Genomic DNA, 20,256 nt, shown 5'->3' on the forward strand with positions numbered 1-20,256 from the left:
TATTCCTCTCTTGCCATATTTGGGACCTTTAGCCTTGCCCTTTTTATATTTAGAGCCATATGCTCCACGCATCTTAGTCTCAGATATAAAAGCCTCGTTTATAGGCTTCTCAGCGTGAATTCGATCTTCTTCAAGCTCGACATGACGAGCAACATCATCAAATATCTTGATGTTGTCATTGTGGGTAAGGTTAACACGCATGTGTTCCCAATTGCTTGGCAAAGAGCGAATAACTGCTTGGACTTGTTGTTCATCAGTCATCTAATGTCCAGCACCTCTTAATTCACTGATCATGTTAGACATGACAGTAAGACGCTGCCTCGTTATCTAATTTTGGCGCTTCTTATAACCATCGAATTTGAGGGTTAGCTGGCGAAGTCTAGTAGTAGAGGTTCCTCCGTACTAAATCTTTACTGCGTCCCAAACAGATTGAGCTGAAGATGCCTTTCAAAATGCAGCATAATATCATTTTTCATGCTGCTCAACATCAAAATGCAAGCTACACGATCTTTGTGCTTATAGGTTTGATATGCTTCCATATCAAGCTTGTGCTGAGCAGTGTTTCCTTGCTCAGGTTCAACCATCGGTTGTGTGATTGTTTCCAGCATTTCTTGCTCTTCCAGGAGATACTCAATCTTACGATGCCAAACATCGTAATTCTTTTCACTTAGTTTGTCTCCATAATTCAAATCAGCAATAATGCTCTTAGATGCAGCCATATTAAGTTCTATTGACAGCAATTACAAATATTAGTATCTACTACAATTTAATTGACATATTTTGCCACTCCATTCCAAATTAAACAAATAATAATCTAACAAATACAATAGAAATGAAAAAAATATCAAACATTTAATCAATTTCTACTTGCATGGTCTAATTATTATTGGAAATTTAAACGGGTGCAAAATTATAGTTATTAGTTTCAACTAACAACTCCCACTAATCAGGTTGCATATATTATCATATATATGCATATAATGTAATTAAAACTTAAATTGCATAAAATATTCAGTTCACAATTTAACAACCATTCATCTTAAAAAAATACAATATTAAGAATAATAAATTTTAGAATTATTTTATATTTTAGGCACATAAGTAGGGTCTCCAATTACATCATCCACTTCATCAAAGTCATCTCCTCCAAGTTCATTCTCCTCAAACCATGGAATGAATTTAGCAGCAGCATCCAAACGACCTACGCTTCTTCTAGTGCGTCGTATACCCTTTTCGGCATACTGACGTTCCCTCTCAAGCAGCATTTCATCTGCGAGATTGTTGAAATCTAAGGATTCCAGCCTATATTCCAATGATAGTCGCACTGGCATCCTTTTCTTAGGTAGAGAATTGAGAACGATTAACATTTGATGTTCCATGTAGAATTCATAAACACCACTCATAGTCAGTCTAATCATCCAATGATACATGTAATCAATGTGCTCTTGAATTTTATTAATAAGATTAAAGGCATAACCCAATAAATGATCAATTTGTTGTTGCCTATCCACTACAAATACGGAAATTAAACAATTTATTTTAATATTAAATAAATTGCTCCATAATTTGACAATTTATATTAAAAAAAAAAATTAATTGTCTTAATATTATTCTTAATATTAATATATATTAATAATTATTAATATATACTAACTGCCACACATCTTTTAAAAGGTGTGTTTATATATTAACTGCCGAAAGATGTGTTTAACTTTAACTTGAACACATCTTTGAAAAGATGTCTTCATTCGGTTTTCCATTCTTTTTTTTTTTTTGTTAATAACTGCCACTTGGCAGTCCCAATTGACTATCCCAATGATAATATTAACTGCCCAATGGCAATTACACATCTTTGAAAAGAAGTGTTTTTTCGGGTGGTTATTGTATTATTATTTTTTTAAAAAAAATTTACAGTTAATTAATTGTCAAAATCCAATTGGCTATTATCAATTTGAAATGGAAATGACAGTTTTTAATCTCCATTTCCATCATCAATTCACACATGAATTGATAATAAAATTACACAACTAACATGTAAAAAGTTTTTTCTAATTAATTATAAAAAGACAAATTCATAACTAAATTATTTCATAAAATTATATAAATTCAAAATTCTCAATGGAAGTAATCTTTTAACACAAAATTTACATCTATCGTTCATGTAATAATAGATATACTGCATAAAAATAATATTAAAAACCATGGCTCTGATACCAATATAGATTAAAAAGGAAAACTTACTTGTGAAAATTTGTTTTTTATTCCTGAATCAATTACTTTAGTGTCACTTCAATTACTAGAACCAAAGTGATATTCCACAGTATGAACGTCTTTGTAAATCTTGTCAAGTTAATACAGAGAGTTAAGATAGGAAAAGAGAAAGAGAGAACTATGTTCTTTCAATAATGAAAAACTTGTTATTTTCTTATGGGTTATGTCCCTTTATATATTATTAGAGGAGGCGGTTACTTCCTTTAGTAACTTCTCTAATAAATTGGATCATGCTCATCCATCATGGGCGGACCAGGCCTAACCCAATAACCAACATTCTTTTTTTTTTAATGAATGAGACCGTAATATTTGCACAAGGCACAGGTGTTAATAGATTTTTGTACCGTGATTTTTTTAATAAAAAAATTAATTTAAGAGTTATTAATGTGTTTTTAATTAAAAAAAATTAATGAATTTAAAATATGGTATATATTTGATGATATTTTTTAAAAATATTATTGATATGATGATATATTGAATTATAATTTTTAAAAAAATTATTGAGACGATGATATATTAGATTAATCTTGGTTAATTTATCAAATCTACGATCCCAATCATGAGATCAAGATAACTCTATAGAAAGCAAATCAAAATAAATTATAAAGATCAATTCATAATCAATCCAAAGTTGAAGGATGTAATTGAGAAAAATGAATTAAATTAAAAAAATAACAAAAAAAATAACATAGGTCATGAAATCGAGATAACCCTGTAGATATTTTTTTTAAAAATTATTCAATTAAAAATAAAAATAAAAATAAATCGGGTCAACATGTTTAACCTGCGAATAATGTTATGAGATCATGATAACCCTTTAGAAAGCAAATCGAAAAAATATGAAGCCCAATAAAAAAATCAATTAAAAAAATTGAAAATTGACCAGCATCAACTCTAATTAATCTGTTAAATCCGCGACTCAGGTCATAAGATCAGGATAACTTTATAGAAAAAAAAACTACGAAACCTAATTTCTAATCAACCCAATATTAAAGGATCAAATCGGAAAAAAAACAATTAGAAAAATCAGCAAAAAATATACTTGATTCAACATAAATTAACATATTAAACTTGCAACCTAACTCATGAGACGAAAATAAATTCGTAAAAAGCAATAAAAAAAAACCTCACTTCGAATAGATCTAATGTAAAAAATTGTAATCAAGAAAAGAAACTGAATCTATGAAACTAATAACCTAACATTAAAAAAAATGAAGCATAATTTTTAAAATAAGCTAATATCTAGTAATGAATGATGAAGTTAAAAAAATAAATAATATTGGATTTTTAAATAATGAAATTAAAATTAAAAAAAATTAAAAAAATACTATATATTTTAATAAATAATACTTTGTGGATGTGGCTACAATAATTTAACTAGACGATGTAGTGTTTTTATTAATAGTTAACCAGATATATATATTTCAAGTACGGTTAATATATATTAACTTCATGAAATTAAACAAGGAATCGTTTTGATTTCATTTTAGAGAATACTCCATATAAATTAATTCCAAATCATAGCATAAGATGTTCTATTCAGTAAATAACCCCCCGAGCCCGAATAATATGTGGTTTTGCATGTCATGCTTATTGCAAGTTTTGTTTTATTTTATTTTTATATATCCCATTTTTCATATTAGTTTTGACGATTGGTATCAATTAGAGAATAAAATCATACTACTGATTTGTTTTACAAGAAACTAAAAGTGCAATTGGACCAAGCACGCACGTACGTACGTATGACAACAAATTGTCATTACCGAAGATACAAATCTTGATAGTTCAGCTTTCATATATTCCACAGGTGCTTGGAAATATGTTACTGTGTTGCTTTCATGAGTTTATATTTTATAATAATAATATTTTTCTCGTCAACACATCTAAAATGAGTCGCCTGCAGTTGGAAACTAGAAGGGAGTATTTTATATATACATATATATATATATACATATATATATATATATAGGTTGTTTTATAATTTAATATTGAAATTCTAAGTTAATTTGTTTGAATCTTAATTTTCTCATAGAATTACTCAAATGATTTTAAATTTGCGTTACAGAGTTACATGCGTATCAATATTATTAAATACACTTCATATAAATATATAGTAATTTAATCGAATAATTAGTAACTAAATAATTAAAATATCTTGAATGTAAAGCAAATTAAAAAAGTTTGAAAAAAAATATTTATATTTATAAAGTGATTCATACTCTAATTATATCTATAAATTAGAATGATTGGAAAACAAAATTTCTTTTTGGTATTTTTTGGTTTATGGAATTGAAATTGCAAACTTACTAATTACATAAGGATTGACTATTGCCTACAAAGTTATCGTCTGTTATTCTATTGCCTATGAATTATTATCTACTAGTTTCAAGTTTGAAAAGTAATGAGAACTTGATAAAAAATACAATGCATTGATTTAAGTTTGAGTTATTGTTGATTGTTATTCTTTTTTTGGTTGCCTTGTGATCTCATTTTTTAAATAGAAAAATTCAACTTAACTTTTAGTAACTGTCCACTCACTTTATTCAACGTAACTTCTAGTAACTACTCATTCATCCTATTCAGTTTAACTAAACACTCATTTATTGTTTTAATGATTTTGTATCATGTAAATTCTTTATATCTTTCATTCATCATTCATATTCAAGTCTGGTCTGCAAACAAGTTTGACATGTTCCTTCATGGTCCAGACTTCATAACTTTTTGATCAATTTTATTTTTTATGTATAACACTTATTTTCCCGTCAAACAACCCATTAATAACTGATTTGTTTCTCAAAATTAGAAGTTAATTAGCAACTAAAGAGACTTTAGTTTATTATCCATATTTATATCAATTAGTTTTTTTTTTTTGAATGATTTGAATTTTCTAATTTTAGTTTTTTCTCTTCATTTAAAACCCTTTAATTTTTGTTCTCTTACATTTTGAGATCATTTTGATCTTAAATTAAATTTTATTTATTTTATCTTTAATCCTTAACTCGAATTCAATGTTTCTTCTTTAACTCTGGATCTCCTTTTTCTAGAGTCTGAACTGTCCAACACTTCATTTCTTTTATCTTTAATCTTTAACTTGAATTCACTGTTTAATTTTTTTTAACTTTAAATCTTCTTTTTTTAGAGTCTTAACTGTCTAGTAAATCAATAACCTCTGAATAATATGTGTGTGTGTGTGTATGTTTCTCTTTTTTTTTTTTTGTGTGCTTTCTAACTCAATTTTTTGAAAAACTGATATTTCATGTTCTGTTAATCTTTGGAAAATTGATATTTCAATATTGCTGTACTTGCAATTTGCTATTGTTTTAACTTGTCAAGAAACACATCAATCACAGAAAAGAAGAAAGCATGGTTAATTAATTTGTTGAACAACAGCTGTAAAAATGCAGTTAATATAGATATGAATAGATCGATAGATTTGCCCTTGCATTGTACGAATTATTGGTTCATGTGCTTACATTCATATTGGAAGGTTCCTAGAAGAATCTCACCATAAAGTAAGAGCGTGCATTGAATGATATAATGGCATATGAGTGAGTCGTGCATTGTATGCTTACCCCGTGGATATATCGATGGAAAATATTATTATCAAGTAGAAAAGAAAATAAAATAGTGAAATTCAAATAAAAAGATTGAATGTAAAGGGAAGTACTTAACTCTATATATATATATATATATATATATATATATATATATATATATATATATTCCAATTGAGAAATTTGAAGGTGAGATGAATTGAATTCAGTATATACTCTGCTTTATTAATCAGGTTAATTCAGATATTAATTAGTGTCATTAATTTTTTCTTGTTTCTTTTTGGATTGCTGTAAAATCTTGTTCTATGGCAACATGCCTACCTTTACGGAGAAAATGAGAAGAATTTAATGTGAAAACGACTAGAAAATGATGCGAAAATAATAGTCATTGTGCTGAGATTGATGGGAGATCAAAGATGATTATATATCATTATGCTCCAATATTTTTAATGGACCATCACATATTAAAAGATTCTCCAATATCAAAATAATTTGTGAGCCCAATTCCCTTTTATAATTAAGAAGAAACAACACTTGATTCTCAGAAAAAAAAAATTAAAAGTCTTTGAAATAATATTATATACGTGCAGCATAATTACTCTCATGTGTCGAACTCACCTATAGAACAATAATATTAAACAACCCTCCTCTTTTTTATAGTGAAATTATATTTTTTCTCTATAAGTCAATAAAGTTTAGAGTTGTTGAAAAAAGATTTTTTTATTTTTTCGCAGGCTTTAGAAGTGTAAAAATCCTTCTTTATACTCAAGGTAAAAAAAAAAAAACTAAAACCGTTGACCAAAGTTTTTTTTTCTTTTCAGGCTACAGTCAAAATACATTTTTACTCTTAGAGAAGATAAAAAAATAATAATAAGGTATGCATTTAGGCGTGTTTTAGCCCTTTCACGAGTTTATTTGTAATTTTCAAGATCATGAGGGATGTTTTGGTATTTTAATTTTGATTTTTTAATATTTAATTTTAAAAAGCTACAAATGTGTATGTTCATTACGTGTCAGCGCGTGGATGACGTTCATAACCTTTTAGGTGGCGCGTGCGACATCACTTGGTGGTTAAACATGGCCTTCCACTTGGAAGTGCTACTGCATCCTTTACCTCCTAGTGTGACATGTGACAGTGGATAATGGACGGTTTGTCACCAATGATTTTTTTTTCTTCCTTCTTCTTTTCTCTCTCTTCCAGAGAAAGTGCTTGTTTGTCTTTTTTTTTAAATTTTAGTCCTTGTGTTTTTAATTGCTTATTTTCATCCTTAGCCATTTTAGAAAAGTTTTTTGTGTTTTCAATTTAGTCCTTATATTATTTTTTTCAAATTTGTTTCTTATTCTTTGATTTCTGATTATTTTTTCTTTGCTCTTTTATTAAAGTTTTATAGTTTTTTAATTTCATCTTTCAATCAAAGTTTATGTTATTTTATTTTTTCCCAATTTAACGCTCATTCTTTTGATTTCTTTTTTTATTTGTTACAGTTTTTTCTTTTCAATTTAACCCTCAAATTTCAATTTATTTAAGCCCTCTAATTTATTTCTTATTTTGATTTTCATCCTCATTCATTTAACTACAATTTTTTATGTGATTGAGTTTTTTTTCTATTTCATCTTTTGATGTCTGATTTGTTTGGGATTAGGCTTTGTGGTTTTTCTATTTATCATTATTCTGATTTAATGATATAAATCACGACTTTTAAGTTAATACAATTATGGATCCTTTTTTCCTCATTTTCCTTAATGATTTTACCATTCTACACTATTGTTTTTTATATAAAAAAAATAGTTTTGTGATTATCTTCAATTTCTTTTTTATTTGTTTATCTTGGTTACATGACCTAGGCTATGAGTTTTGTAGGCCTTTTTCGGATAAAGTTTTTTTTTTAAAAAAATTGTTTTATATTTAATTTTTGAAGGTTTTTTTAATTTTATACATATAAGCTTTATTTTATAAAAAAATAGTTATTTTGAAATAATATTTCTATTATATCCGGCCTTACATAATATTTTTTCCTTTTATTTTATTCACTCAATTTCTCATATATTTCTATTTTTATATTCTTTGTTGATTTTAATAAACAAATTTAGTAGACACAAACGGGTAAATATCTCATTTTATAAGATTGAATATCTTAATGTATATCCATCTCTCAATTTTCCAGTTTCTCTTTTAGTTATTATTAATGATTTTTTCTTATTTATTTACATAGATGATTATCAATTTATTTAATTAGATGTCTGAATAAACTTTTCAATTTATACTTTGAATTTTTAATATAAAAAATATATTGAAATAGCCTATATACCCAACTGTTTTTGTTAAAAAAAATTATGACCCGCGATATAGTGTGTAACAAATAACTAGTGTGTGTGTGTTTAAATTAAGCAGTCATTTGATATTGGTAAGTTTTACAAGATCAGAAAAGGATTATTAATGAATTTGAGGGTAACAATTTGATTTAAATTAAAAAAATAAAAAATAAAAAAACCCTCCACTTTTACTACTTTTGCGTATGGTTGACCCTGTAGGAAAAGAAAATGTATAAACAAGTGAAATTCAAGGAAAGCATAGCTGATGATCAAATTGGTTAGATGTTGTAGATCAACGTCACAAACCCACAGTCCACGTGTCCACAATCATGGATGAACAAGTTGATATGACATTTACATGCAAGTATACATACAGACACACTCTCTTCCTCACCCTTCGAAGCCCAACTTATATTATTGAGGTCTCTCTCTCTCTCTCTCTCTCTAGCTAGCTTGCAAAACATAGAAGAGGACACAAGAAATAAGAAACAAAGAAACGAGCAAAAGCTAGCTATCAACAACACTAAAAGCAACAAGCAATAATACAAAACATATCAGATCTTCCACTAAAACCATTCATTGGCGCGCGCGTGGCAGAGAGAAATGGCAACAGCTACCGTGTTAGGTACCGAGAGGGCAGATTTGAACTACAAAGAGACTGAGCTGTGTCTAGGATTGCCTGGTGCTGTTGGTGTCAAAAATGAAGTTGAGACACCTAATAAGGCTACTGGGAAAAGAGGGTTTGCTGAGACTGTTGATTTGAAGCTTAATCTTCAGGCTAAAGAAGGTGTCATGGATCTGAATGAGAATATCAAGAATATTGCTTCAAAGGACAAGAACCACCTTCCTGCTGATACCATCAAGGACCCTGCTAAGCCACCAGCCAAGTAAGTTTTTCTTTCCCGTGATTCTTCCCTTCTTCTTCTTTTTTCTTTTCCTGCTTCTATCTCGTGATATAAGTTCGTTGGAGATCAACAATTACAGGATAGGAATTGTATTGTTGTTGTTGTTGTTGTTTTATCACAAACAACAAAATAATCCTCTTCCATTGCTTTGTTATTGAAAACTTTTGGCAAAATTATCTCCACGCAAAATCTTTTGGTTCTTTTTTATCCTTAATTAAAGGGATTTTTCTTTACTGGTGCCCCTCCTTGTGTGCAGTACTAGCTTCTTTTTCTTTTTTTTCTGCTTTCTATTTGGAAATTAGAGGTGTAACATTAACATGTGTGATGTTGTATTTCAGGGCACAAGTTGTAGGTTGGCCACCAGTTAGATCTTACAGGAAGAACGTTTTGGCTCAGAAGAACGCCAGCGAGGAAGGTTTCAGGGGACAAGTTGTAGGTTGGCCACCAGTTAGATCTTACAGGAAGAACGTTTTGACTCAGAAGAACGCCAGTGAGGAAGGTGATAAGGCAAGCACTGGCGGAAGCAGTGCAGCATTTGTGAAGGTTTGCATGGATGGTGCACCCTATCTTCGCAAGGTGGACTTGAAGATGTACAAGAGCTACCAAGAATTATCTGATGCCTTGGCCAAAATGTTCAGTTCCTTCACCATGGGTGAGTATATATTTTTTGGTTATATATCTCATGATAAGTTAAGGGAAAAAAATTAAAGTACATTAATATTACAGACCAATAAACATTGTACAAGTACTAGTTATACATAGTTTGGTTCGTATCAGGACCAAATGTTGGCCATGCTTTTAAGAAAATGTTCTACCATAGTAAAACATGATGCATTAATTAAGGATTTAAGGTTAAATATTTAAGGAGATGAACAGCTACTAGATGTACTTTTATCACTGTTTTTCCTTTTTCTTTTATTTTTATAGTGGACGTACTTTGATCTGTTGTGGACAAATTAAAATGAGTAAAAGAAAACGATAAAAAAAAAACTATATATTAACAAGCTCATACACGAGATCAAGTCATGGAATTACTTTAAGAAACTTCCTCGTGTTTCTATATTTTTAATAGATCTAGATTATTGTAGGATTAATGTTAATGATTTTGCTAAATTATTATGTGATATAAACATTTTGAAGGTAATTATGGAGCCCAAGGAATGATAGACTTTATGAATGAAAGCAAGCTGATGGATCTACTTAACAGTTCCGAGTATGTGCCATCCTATGAAGACAAGGATGGTGATTGGATGCTTGTGGGTGATGTTCCATGGGAGTAAGTTCTTCATATCCTAAAGGCTCTAAAAGCATGTAAATAGTTAATCAAATAATGAAGAAAAAAATTAGCAAAGTGATGAAAGTCCAAATATCAGCGAAAAACGTGAGAAATGAAATTTTATCACTTACATAGATGCATATATTGGTCTTGCGCAGGATGTTTGTTGATTCATGCAAGCGCCTGCGCATAATGAAAGGATCTGAAGCCATTGGACTTGGTATGCATCCAGCTATCTCATCATATATAACCATTTATAATAATTTATTGTTAAAGTTTCTGAATATAACAACAGCTTGCTTCTGTAATTATATGTTGATTCTGCGATAGTCTGCAACGAGTAATTAACTTAAATTTATGTCCAAGTTTCAGCACCAAGAGCAATGGAGAAATGCAAGAGCAGAACCTGAATCTTATGTACTCAATGTATTCAGGTTCCCTGCTGGATTCCCTCTTTTTAGCCTTGCATCCATATATGAAGACTAGCAGACAAGGCACTTGCGCAACATGCAGGATGGATCAGTGTAGTGGTGTTTCTTTGGATGTGCATGTCTTTACTTTTTTCTTTTTTATATATATATATATATTATTGCTGCTGTTATTTCTTAAGAAATGTGTCTGTATTTTCATTTGATCGTATATAGATATCAAAGATCTAGACATGTGTAATGGACAAGAAGCAAAAAAACTTAACCCCCGATTGGCTGGCTTGTGTAATAATCACCTATGATCTATTGTTAGTTGTTGTCTTGGCTGTCATAGCTGTTGAGTGTTTTATTCCTTCAATTTAATGCTACAATTCTTTTTCTCCTAGAAAACAGATTCCTTATCTCACATATATATATATATATATATATATATATATATATATATATATATATGCCTTTTTCTTTATTCATTAATAATTATTTTGGAGCGGGAGAGCTATTAAATTCATGACCCAGGTGAGGGTAGGGAACAAGGCCATGTGCATGTTGATGGAGGCATTCAATTATGACCATTAATTACTTTATGCCACATTTATTTTTTATGAGTTTGGGATGGACAAATATGTGTTTCATTGATGAATCTTGTAGGCTGCTGAGCTGCTGATTGTGGTTGGAATTCTATATTGTGGGATGGTGGTTAGTGGAATCTTTATTTTACCATGTCATCCAAATGTTGTAACGGTTATTTTTTATTTTAAAATATATTAAAATAATATTTTTTAAAATTTTATTTTTAATATCAATATATCAAAATGATTTAAAAATATAAATAAAAATAGAATTTTTTTAATTTTTTTAAAAATCTTTTTAAAACATAAAAATAAACAATTTATTTATGTTTCCGCATTGTTATTTTATGATTGGAATTAAATTTGATGGGATCATTCACGGCAGTGCAGTTGGAAAGTGTTTTTTGAAAATTTTTGAATTTTTTATTTTAAATTAATATATTTTTTATGTTTTTAGATCATTTTGATGTGCTGATATCAAAAATAATTTTAAAAAAATAAAAAAAAAATAACTGTTATTACATTCTTAAACACCCTCACTTTGCGACGATGCTGCTTCCACAATTTCTCCACCAAACAGGGCCATGCGATTAAAAAAAAACGCTGCTAGAAGTTCCGGAAAGGCCACCCATAGTCTACCGGCCCGAATTTGTTTGGGCTGCTTCTGGCCTCCAAATCTTTCCTCACTATTTGATAGAGAGCAAGGCAGTGTATAGAGCTTGGGAGGGCTTTGGCCCAAATTTAAAAATCTTGTAAGGAAAGTTTAAGAGATCCAAGCCCAATCGTTTTCTTCTCTTGATTTCAGCCCATGCATTTCAATTTTATTCCAAGTTTTAAGTATTTTTCATTTAAGCATGCAATAATTGCTTGCTCGGGAAATAATCTAGAGATTGTCTGAGAGTTCCATATGAATTGGGTAATAATCCAAGGAATCAAGATTTGAAACTAGTTTATGGGCTTTATTTGGGCTATTTCTAAGTCCAACAAGTCTTCCTTCAAGAGGAATTCACTGCCCCTCTTGACCAATGACGAGCGAGCGAGCGTGAGGGTATATATATATATATATATATATATATATATATATATATATAGTCTTTAATTTATAATTTAATAACTGTAATTATTAAAGAAGGGATAACGTACGTGATTTTGAGTGTCTAAACTTATTTAATTTTTAGAAGTAGTATTTGATTTTTAATTTTATTGAAATAAGTATTTTCTATGACATTAACACTAACACTTAAGATAATAATTAATGGATTATGAACGTGGATAGCTTAGGTACATGAGAAACCTCTTTTGCTTTTCGAACTTTAATTTTTTTCCCCAAGTAAACTATAAAATAATTTATATATATTTTATTTTATCTTAATAATTTAACCAAATATAATACAAAAACATTCATTTCATCCTTTATCAAACATAATTCTATATCTTTATTCTTTTCTGTCTTGTCTCTTTTTATTTCCATTGATTCAATCTCTTTTATCCCCGTCACAGTAACCGAATGGTATGATCAGCCGGTCACTTTTGAAATCCCAGGTCAAAACCAAACATTTCCAAAATTCAAACCATGGGGTTTCTCAGCAACCAAACACTACTTCCACGACACAACATCCGAGATTCTCTTCCATCCTAAATTTATAAACTTTTGAAAACACAAAAATCCCATGTAAAAACACAACATGCCATGAAATCACCCTTGGAAAACTGAAAACATCTAAAATCTGACCACCCCAGAATGGACTTCATCGAATTAGAGGCGATCGAAGGCTTACGTTGGACATGGAACGCATGGCCGACGACCAAAAACCAAGTTTCTACTCTTATAATCCCACTTAGCATCATGTGCACTCCACTGATGCAATCAACTGAGCTTCCAATTCTACCCTACGATCCCCTAATCTGCACTCGCTGTGCTGCTGTTTTGAACCCTTATGCTCGTGTAGATTATCAGTCTCGCATTTGGGTCTGTCCTTTCTGCTACAACAGAAATCCTTTCCCTATTTCTTATTTAGGTATCGGTGAAACCAATCTTCCTGCTGAACTTTTTCCTACATACAGTACTGTAGAATACAAAATTGACAAGGTTGATCCTAAATTTCGGTCTAATTCGCATTTGGGTTATGGTTGGTCTAATGGGTTTTCGTCGTCCAATGTGTCGTTGTCGTCTATGCTTTATGCGGGCACTCCGAGGAGCAGTGGTGGTTGTGCTGGTGGGGAAGTCAGGGGATTGGCGGGGCCTGTTCCGGCGTTTGTGTTTGTAGTGGATGCTTGTATGGTTGAGGAGGAGTTGAGGGCCGTGAAGAATGAGTTGTTGTTGGTTGTTGAGCAGTTGCCGGAAAATGCCCTGGTTGGGTTACTTACTTTTGATGCAATGGTCAGGGTTTATGATTTGGGGTTTTCAGAGTGCTCAAGGGTTGTTGTGTTTCATGGCGGACGTGAGGTGTCGTCAGAGCAGGTACTTGGATTAAACATTCAATTGTAGAATTATTTGAGCATTTATTAAATTGATGTTTCTAATCGTTTGAAGCTTAAACTATGAAGTCAAATTAGTTTCCATGTGCAATTGTATGTTTTAGATGGTTATGTGCATATTTATTGGATACTTTAACTGTGTTACTTTTCATTAAGTGTGCTCTAACCGGGAGGGGATTAAGGTTTATTGCTTTCCGAAATGACAATATAATTTTCTGATTAGAAAAGCCGAACTATGTCGCAGTTCGCTGTTGTGATTTGTGTGGTCACTTTTGCTGGAGATTTTATCTTGTGATTAGATCGCTCAAGCTTGATGCTTTTTATGGGCATACTTGCGTTGCTTGAAAGCTGAATGGGATTTGATCATATTGCTTGCATTTGCATTATTTGCTCACTTCGCCTCTAGCTTGATCCATACTTGCCATTTTTCCTAGATATCAGATAAATTAGGGAGTATTATTATTCAGCATCTATACCATATATCATCAATGTTTTGCCATGTGCATCATAATGTTATAGGGTGATATTTGCAAATATATGTTATACTCTAATGTGTCTAAAGGTTTTTGATATATATATTATATGTTGGAAAACAAATGTCCGCGTTTACTTAAAATCAATGTTTTGCTTATCCCTTTGAACATGCAGACCCAACAATTTCTGGGCATATACAGCACCAAGTGGCAGCGACAGCAACTTGGAAAGACACCAGTTATCCAAAAGCAGGGATTTTTGCTACCTGTATCTGAATGTGAGTTCAATATCACCACTGCAATTGAAGAAATCTGTTCTCTAGCTGTAGTGATGCCAGGGCATCGCCCTCAAAGGTGCACAGGAACAGCAATATCAGTTGCACTTGGACTTCTTGAAGGATGCTCAGGGAATGCAGGATCCCGGATCATGATTTTCACATCTGGACCTGCAACTTTGGGGCCAGGGATTGTTGTGAACTCAGATCTTAGTAATTCCATCAGAACTCATAGAGACCTCATTAATGGTCATGCACCGCACTATATGAAATCCTGCAGCTTTTACAATCAACTATCACAGAGATTATCTGATGCATCTGTCGTTCTGGATCTTTTTGCTTGTTCTCTTGATCAAGTAGGTGCAGCAGAATTAAAATGCCCTGTTGAGAGTTCTGGTGGGTTCATGATGTTTGGGGAGTTGTTTGAGTCTGATCAATTCAGAAAGTGCTTACGGCACATTTTTAGTCGTGACGAAGAGGGACACTTGAAGATGTATTTTGATGCAACAATTGAAGTGGTGACTACTAAAGATGTAAAAATCTGTGGAGCCCTTGGACCATGCGTTTCTCTTCGGAAAAAGAACAATGTAGTTAGTGACCGTGAGATTGGGGAGGGCGGCACTTATATGTGGAAGCTTGGTACACTAAATAATAAAACATGCATAGCTTTCTTCTTTGAAGTATGTGATGAACACAAGGCCGAACCTGGGTCTGCATTTTTTGTACAGTTTATAACACGCTACAGAAATGGGAACATGGGAGTCCGGAAAAGGGTCACGACTGCTGCAAGAAGATGGGTTGAAAGCAAGTCACCAGAAATCAATGCTGGTTTTGATCAGGAAGCAGCAGCTTCGGTCATGGCCAGGCTAGCCATCCACCGAGCAGAGAGATGTCTTGCTCGAGATGTTATAAGATGGCTGGATGATAACCTTATCAGCTTTGCTTCCAAGTTTGGAGACTACATCCAGGAAGATCCATCTTCCTTCCGCTTGTCATCAAACTTTTCTCTTTACCCCCAGTTCATGTATTACTTGAGGAGGTCTCAGTTCATCGATGTTTTCAACTGTACCCCTGATGAAACTGCATTCTTCCGCCTGATGCTGAACCGTGAAGGGGTAGTGGGTTCCCTTATCATGATACAACCGACACTTTTTCAATATTCTTTTGACGGGCCTCCTGTTCCTGTGCTCCTAGATGTTCGCTCAATTTCTGCTGATGTTATTTTGCTCTTTGATTCTTATTTCCATGTGGTGATTCATTACGGGTCCAAGATTGCTCAATGGAGGAAGCTTGGTTACCACAAAGATCCAAACCATGAGAATCTGAGAAAGCTTTTGGAAGCTCCTGAACTTGATGCAGAGCAATTGGTGGTGGAACGAGTTCCGGCACCCAAGCTAATTAAGTGTGATCAACATGGTAGTCAGGCTAGGTTTCTTCTTGCGAAGTTGAACCCATCTGTGACGCAGAATTCAACATATGTAGATGGGTCAGAAATCATACTTACTGATGATTTGAGCTTGCAAGATTTTATAGATCATTTGCAGGCCCTGGCTGTAAGGGGTTAACAAAGATTAGTATCGTGTACATAGTTTTTACCCATGTTTCTGTTTTTTCCATTAAACTTCATTTACGAGCTGTGAAGTCTTTGTATGTAAATTCTGTGAGACAAGGGTTGTCTTCTTTTTAGAATAGGAGCACCCTTGTGTTGGGTGCGGTATATATTTTTTGTTTGTGCTTTGCGAGTAGAGCTATTATTTTCTCTTGCCGGCTTTGTTCAGTGTTCATTCAGTTTGAGCGGATGGTCAATAGGTTTTGATGATTTTGCCAAATGAGGATGCTTTTACATATTTTTATCCTGTTTTCCTCCTTTGTTACACTCTGTTAGGATGTGAAAGCTCCTTCAACGTGGGGTGACAAGACCTGTAAGTAGGCTTGTTAGGCTTGTTTGGTTCGATTTGAACCATAAAAACCAACCGAACTAAGTAACTTAAATTTTTAAAAATTCAAGCTGAACTGAATTCTGGTTCAAACCAAACCGGTTCGGTTCGGTTGAATTCGGTTTTGTAGCTAAAAAACCAGGAAACCTAATCTTTAAATTAATGGGCTTTTTTGACTTTTTTTTAATGGGTTTAGATTAAATTGGGTTGTTAAATTTTTTTGTTGGGTTAAGTTTATAGGCTTTTTAATCAAAACTCTTTAAAATGTTCTAATTTGATTAATTTTGTTATAAGCTTTTTAATGAAATTAAAATATTGAATTTTTTTTTTGAAATGATTATAGTAACAATAAATTTGAAATGTTCTATCTTACTATCTTTAATATACAAAAAAATAAGCTATGAAAATTCAAATCAATACAATATGCAAGATGTATGATCAAATTTGAGTACCTCAAATTAAAAGAGGTGTTCACACTAAAAAAGTTTATATTAGCAAATAGATACATTAACAAATAGCAACCAATAATAAATTATCATAAACATCCGGCATAATTTAAAGAAAAAAAATCTGACACCAACACTACAACAGTATCCAAAACTTCCAGCAACAGCAAAAGCCAAAAGATCTAGCAAGGATAATGCTATAAAGAAACACTAGCAAATTAGTAACATATTACAGTTTGACTATTAAAAAAAATTAGCAACGCAAAATTTTAAAAGAAATTAATAAGATAAAGTAAATTAATAACCCAAAACAATTATATTCTAGGATTGCACCAACATCATCATTACAACTTACAAACAATCAGTTGAGATTTTTAAACTTTCACCAAATTCTACTAAAACATAAATTAAAATGTTAGATTAAACATATATAAATAAATGATATTATAAAATAACTACATTAAATTTGTAAAAGAAATTACCTGACTCAATCATCTCAGAATTTTCAATATAATCCATGAAGTTTCTGATGTTGATTGGAATTGATGCTAAACTCAACCAATTCTGACAACAAACCAATGCTTGCACTGTCGATGAAGATAAAGAGCTTCGAAATGGATCTAAAATATGATCACCAGTACTGAAAGCTGCTTTAGAAACAACTGTAGATATCAGAATAGCTAACACATGTTGTGCCACCTTAGAATTACACCTCCACCAACCCAAAATATCTAATTTAAAATCATTATGATCCTCACAATCATCACCCAAATACCTTTGATCCTTATTTTTTTTTAGACACTGCCTTCTTTCTCTAAATGTTTTTTGAATTGAGAAGCTAAGTCATTCAACATATCATCATTTACCACCATTAAATCAACATATCATCATTTACCACCATTAAATCAACATTAACATTTTCATTTATACTAGTTCCAACACTATTAACAACCTCAACATTCTCATCAACATTCATATAATGCTCAAACAACCTTAGCAAAATATCTTTAACCTTAATTGTAAAATTTTCAGCCTCTTCAACATCATACAATCTTCCAAAACAAAATCTCACATACTTCAATTTGAAACGTGGATCTAACACAACAGCCACATACAACAAAAAGTTTTGTGTATCTTGATTCCCCCAATGTTTTTTATACTTTGTCATCATATTCTTGGTGATTTTACATACATAAACATTTTCACTTCTACAAAGTTGAGATATGCTTGTGTGTATGGAAATCAATTCATGAAAAAAAGAATTAGATGTCACATACAACGAGCTAGAAAATTTCAATATAACCTGTAAAATAGTTTCAAGAACTTGACAAAAGATCTAGCCTTTTCCCAATCTTCTAAAGCAGGAGGACCTAAGTTTTTTTTGTTTTTCTTTTGAATCTACCTCAAAGTAACTCAAATACCTAGGATTGGTTTCTTCTAACCTCATAAAAACCACATCAAATTTATCAGCCACATCTAGCATCATATATGTAGAGTTCCATCTAGTTGCAACATCCAAGCAAACAGATTTTTTAATCCCAATTTTCAACCTCTTCGCATATTGGTTAAAAACAAGTTGTCTAGAAGAAGAAGATCTAACAAACCTCACTGCATTCCTAATCTTAACAACTAAATCATCAATATCTTTCAATCCCGCACATAAAATAAGATTAACAATATGTGCACAACATCTAACATGCATGAAGTCATTTGACAATATATTACTTGCCCAATTACTTGTTACTCTCTTCAAATATTTTATTATCAAATTATTTGAACTTGCATTGTCTACTGTAACTGTTAAAATGTTATTAATTCCCCATTCCAACAAACAACTCTCAATTGCTCGGCCAATTGTTTCACCTTTATGATTAGAAACTTGACAAAAGTTTAGAATTCTTTTATTCAAGTTCCAACCTTCATCAATCTAATAGGCAGTCAAACATATGTAATTAATATTTTGGATTGATGTCCAAGTATCAATTGTTAAACATACACGTTGATTCATAAGAGCTTTCTTTAATTTTTCAAACAATCTCTCCAAATTGTCAAATGAGAAGGAACATCAAATCTAGTTTGCATTACTTGACAAAATGATTTAAATCCTTGGTTTTCATCTCAACTAAAATTTTCAAATAATCTCTTCAAATTGTCAAACGAGAAGGAACATCAAATCTAGTTTGCATTACTTGACAAAATGATTTAAATCCTTGGTTTTCAACAAAGTTGAAAGGTAGATCATCAAGTATAATTATTTTTCCTAGAGCTTTCCTACACTCCTCATAACTATAACCCACCGCCTTAATAGTCACCAGATTTTCCTCTCCATTATTACTACCTTTTATTATAGGCCTAGGTTTTAAGACTAAAGTTTTTTTGTTTTCAGTCAATCATAAAAGGAAATTTTTTGCATACACCTAGATGACTCCACATTTTACTAGTCCCATTAAGTATAGTATGACATGCATAATCTTTTTTACAATACATACATGCAGTCCTAGGAGCCTTAACATTACCATCTAGTTTTTGAAAGTGATCCTAAATTTGAGATGTTTTTCTTTTATTAGATCTAGAAGCTGGATTACCTTTACTTTCAGTGTTGCTATTTGTACTAGAAGTAGTAACTAGAACTGGAACCGGAATAGGCAAAGAATTGGGTTCCGAACTTGAAGGATTTGATTAAATTGGTGTAGGATCTTCTCGATTATCCATCTGAAATTAAAAAAACAACAACATGAATCAACATCTGACTATAATTGACTAATTGAGAATCAAGCAGAAATATTGTAATGGACTAGGCAAAAAAATAGATTGAGAATCAAGCAGAAATATTATAATAGATTAGGCAAAAAACAGATTAAGAATCAATTCATTGCAGAAATACTGTAACCATATACTGATTTTCCATGTTAACCAATAACCATATTAACCAGTGCAATATACACTGTAATAGACTAGGCAAAAAACAGATTGAGAATCAATTCATTGTAGAAATACTGTAACCATGTACTAATTTTCCATGTTAACCAATAACCATATTAACCAATACCACATACACTGTAGTGGACTAGGCAAAAAAACATATTGAATATCAATTCATTGCAGAAATACTGTCACTAGATTAAATAAAGCTATGAACACTGTTCAAATCCATTTTGATAAAACAGATTCACCCGACAACCATGAAAAAACAGAATGAATAGTTACCCCTCTTGGGTTACTAGAAATATGAAGCAAATATATGACCAGAATGAACTCAAACACTTGTAAATATCTTTATGACCAGAAAAGTCAACAAAACTAACGATGTTTCTTCTTCACAAGATTAAGA

General features: G+C 31.4%; 2 protein-coding genes across 3 annotated transcripts; both read left to right on the forward strand.

The window, feature by feature from the left end:
• Window positions 1-8,530: 8,530 nt before the first annotated feature.
• On the forward strand, window positions 8,531-11,078 carry LOC133697649 (auxin-responsive protein IAA14-like). Of its 2 annotated transcripts, none has more exons than XM_062120356.1 (5): window positions 8,531-9,025; window positions 9,382-9,695; window positions 10,184-10,319; window positions 10,478-10,539; window positions 10,686-11,078. In XM_062120356.1, exons 1-5 carry the CDS (start codon window positions 8,742-8,744, stop codon window positions 10,727-10,729), a joined length of 840 nt encoding a protein of 279 aa, XP_061976340.1. In that variant the 5' UTR covers window positions 8,531-8,741; the 3' UTR covers window positions 10,730-11,078. The 2 variants fall into 2 exon arrangements, with proteins under 2 accessions (XP_061976340.1, XP_061976341.1); XM_062120357.1 differs by having other exon boundaries at window positions 10,692-11,078.
• A 1,679-nt stretch (window positions 11,079-12,757) lies between these two features.
• Window positions 12,758-16,305, forward strand: LOC133695839 (protein transport protein SEC23 G-like). The gene is made up of 2 exons (XM_062117801.1): window positions 12,758-13,777; window positions 14,443-16,305. Exons 1-2 carry the CDS (start codon window positions 13,058-13,060, stop codon window positions 16,105-16,107), a joined length of 2,385 nt encoding a protein of 794 aa, XP_061973785.1. The 5' UTR covers window positions 12,758-13,057; the 3' UTR covers window positions 16,108-16,305.
• Window positions 16,306-20,256: the final 3,951 nt, after the last annotated feature.

Source organism: Populus nigra, chromosome 6 (assembly GCF_951802175.1).
Source record: "Populus nigra chromosome 6, ddPopNigr1.1, whole genome shotgun sequence".
In the NCBI taxonomy this organism is placed as follows: domain Eukaryota; kingdom Viridiplantae; phylum Streptophyta; class Magnoliopsida; order Malpighiales; family Salicaceae; genus Populus; species Populus nigra.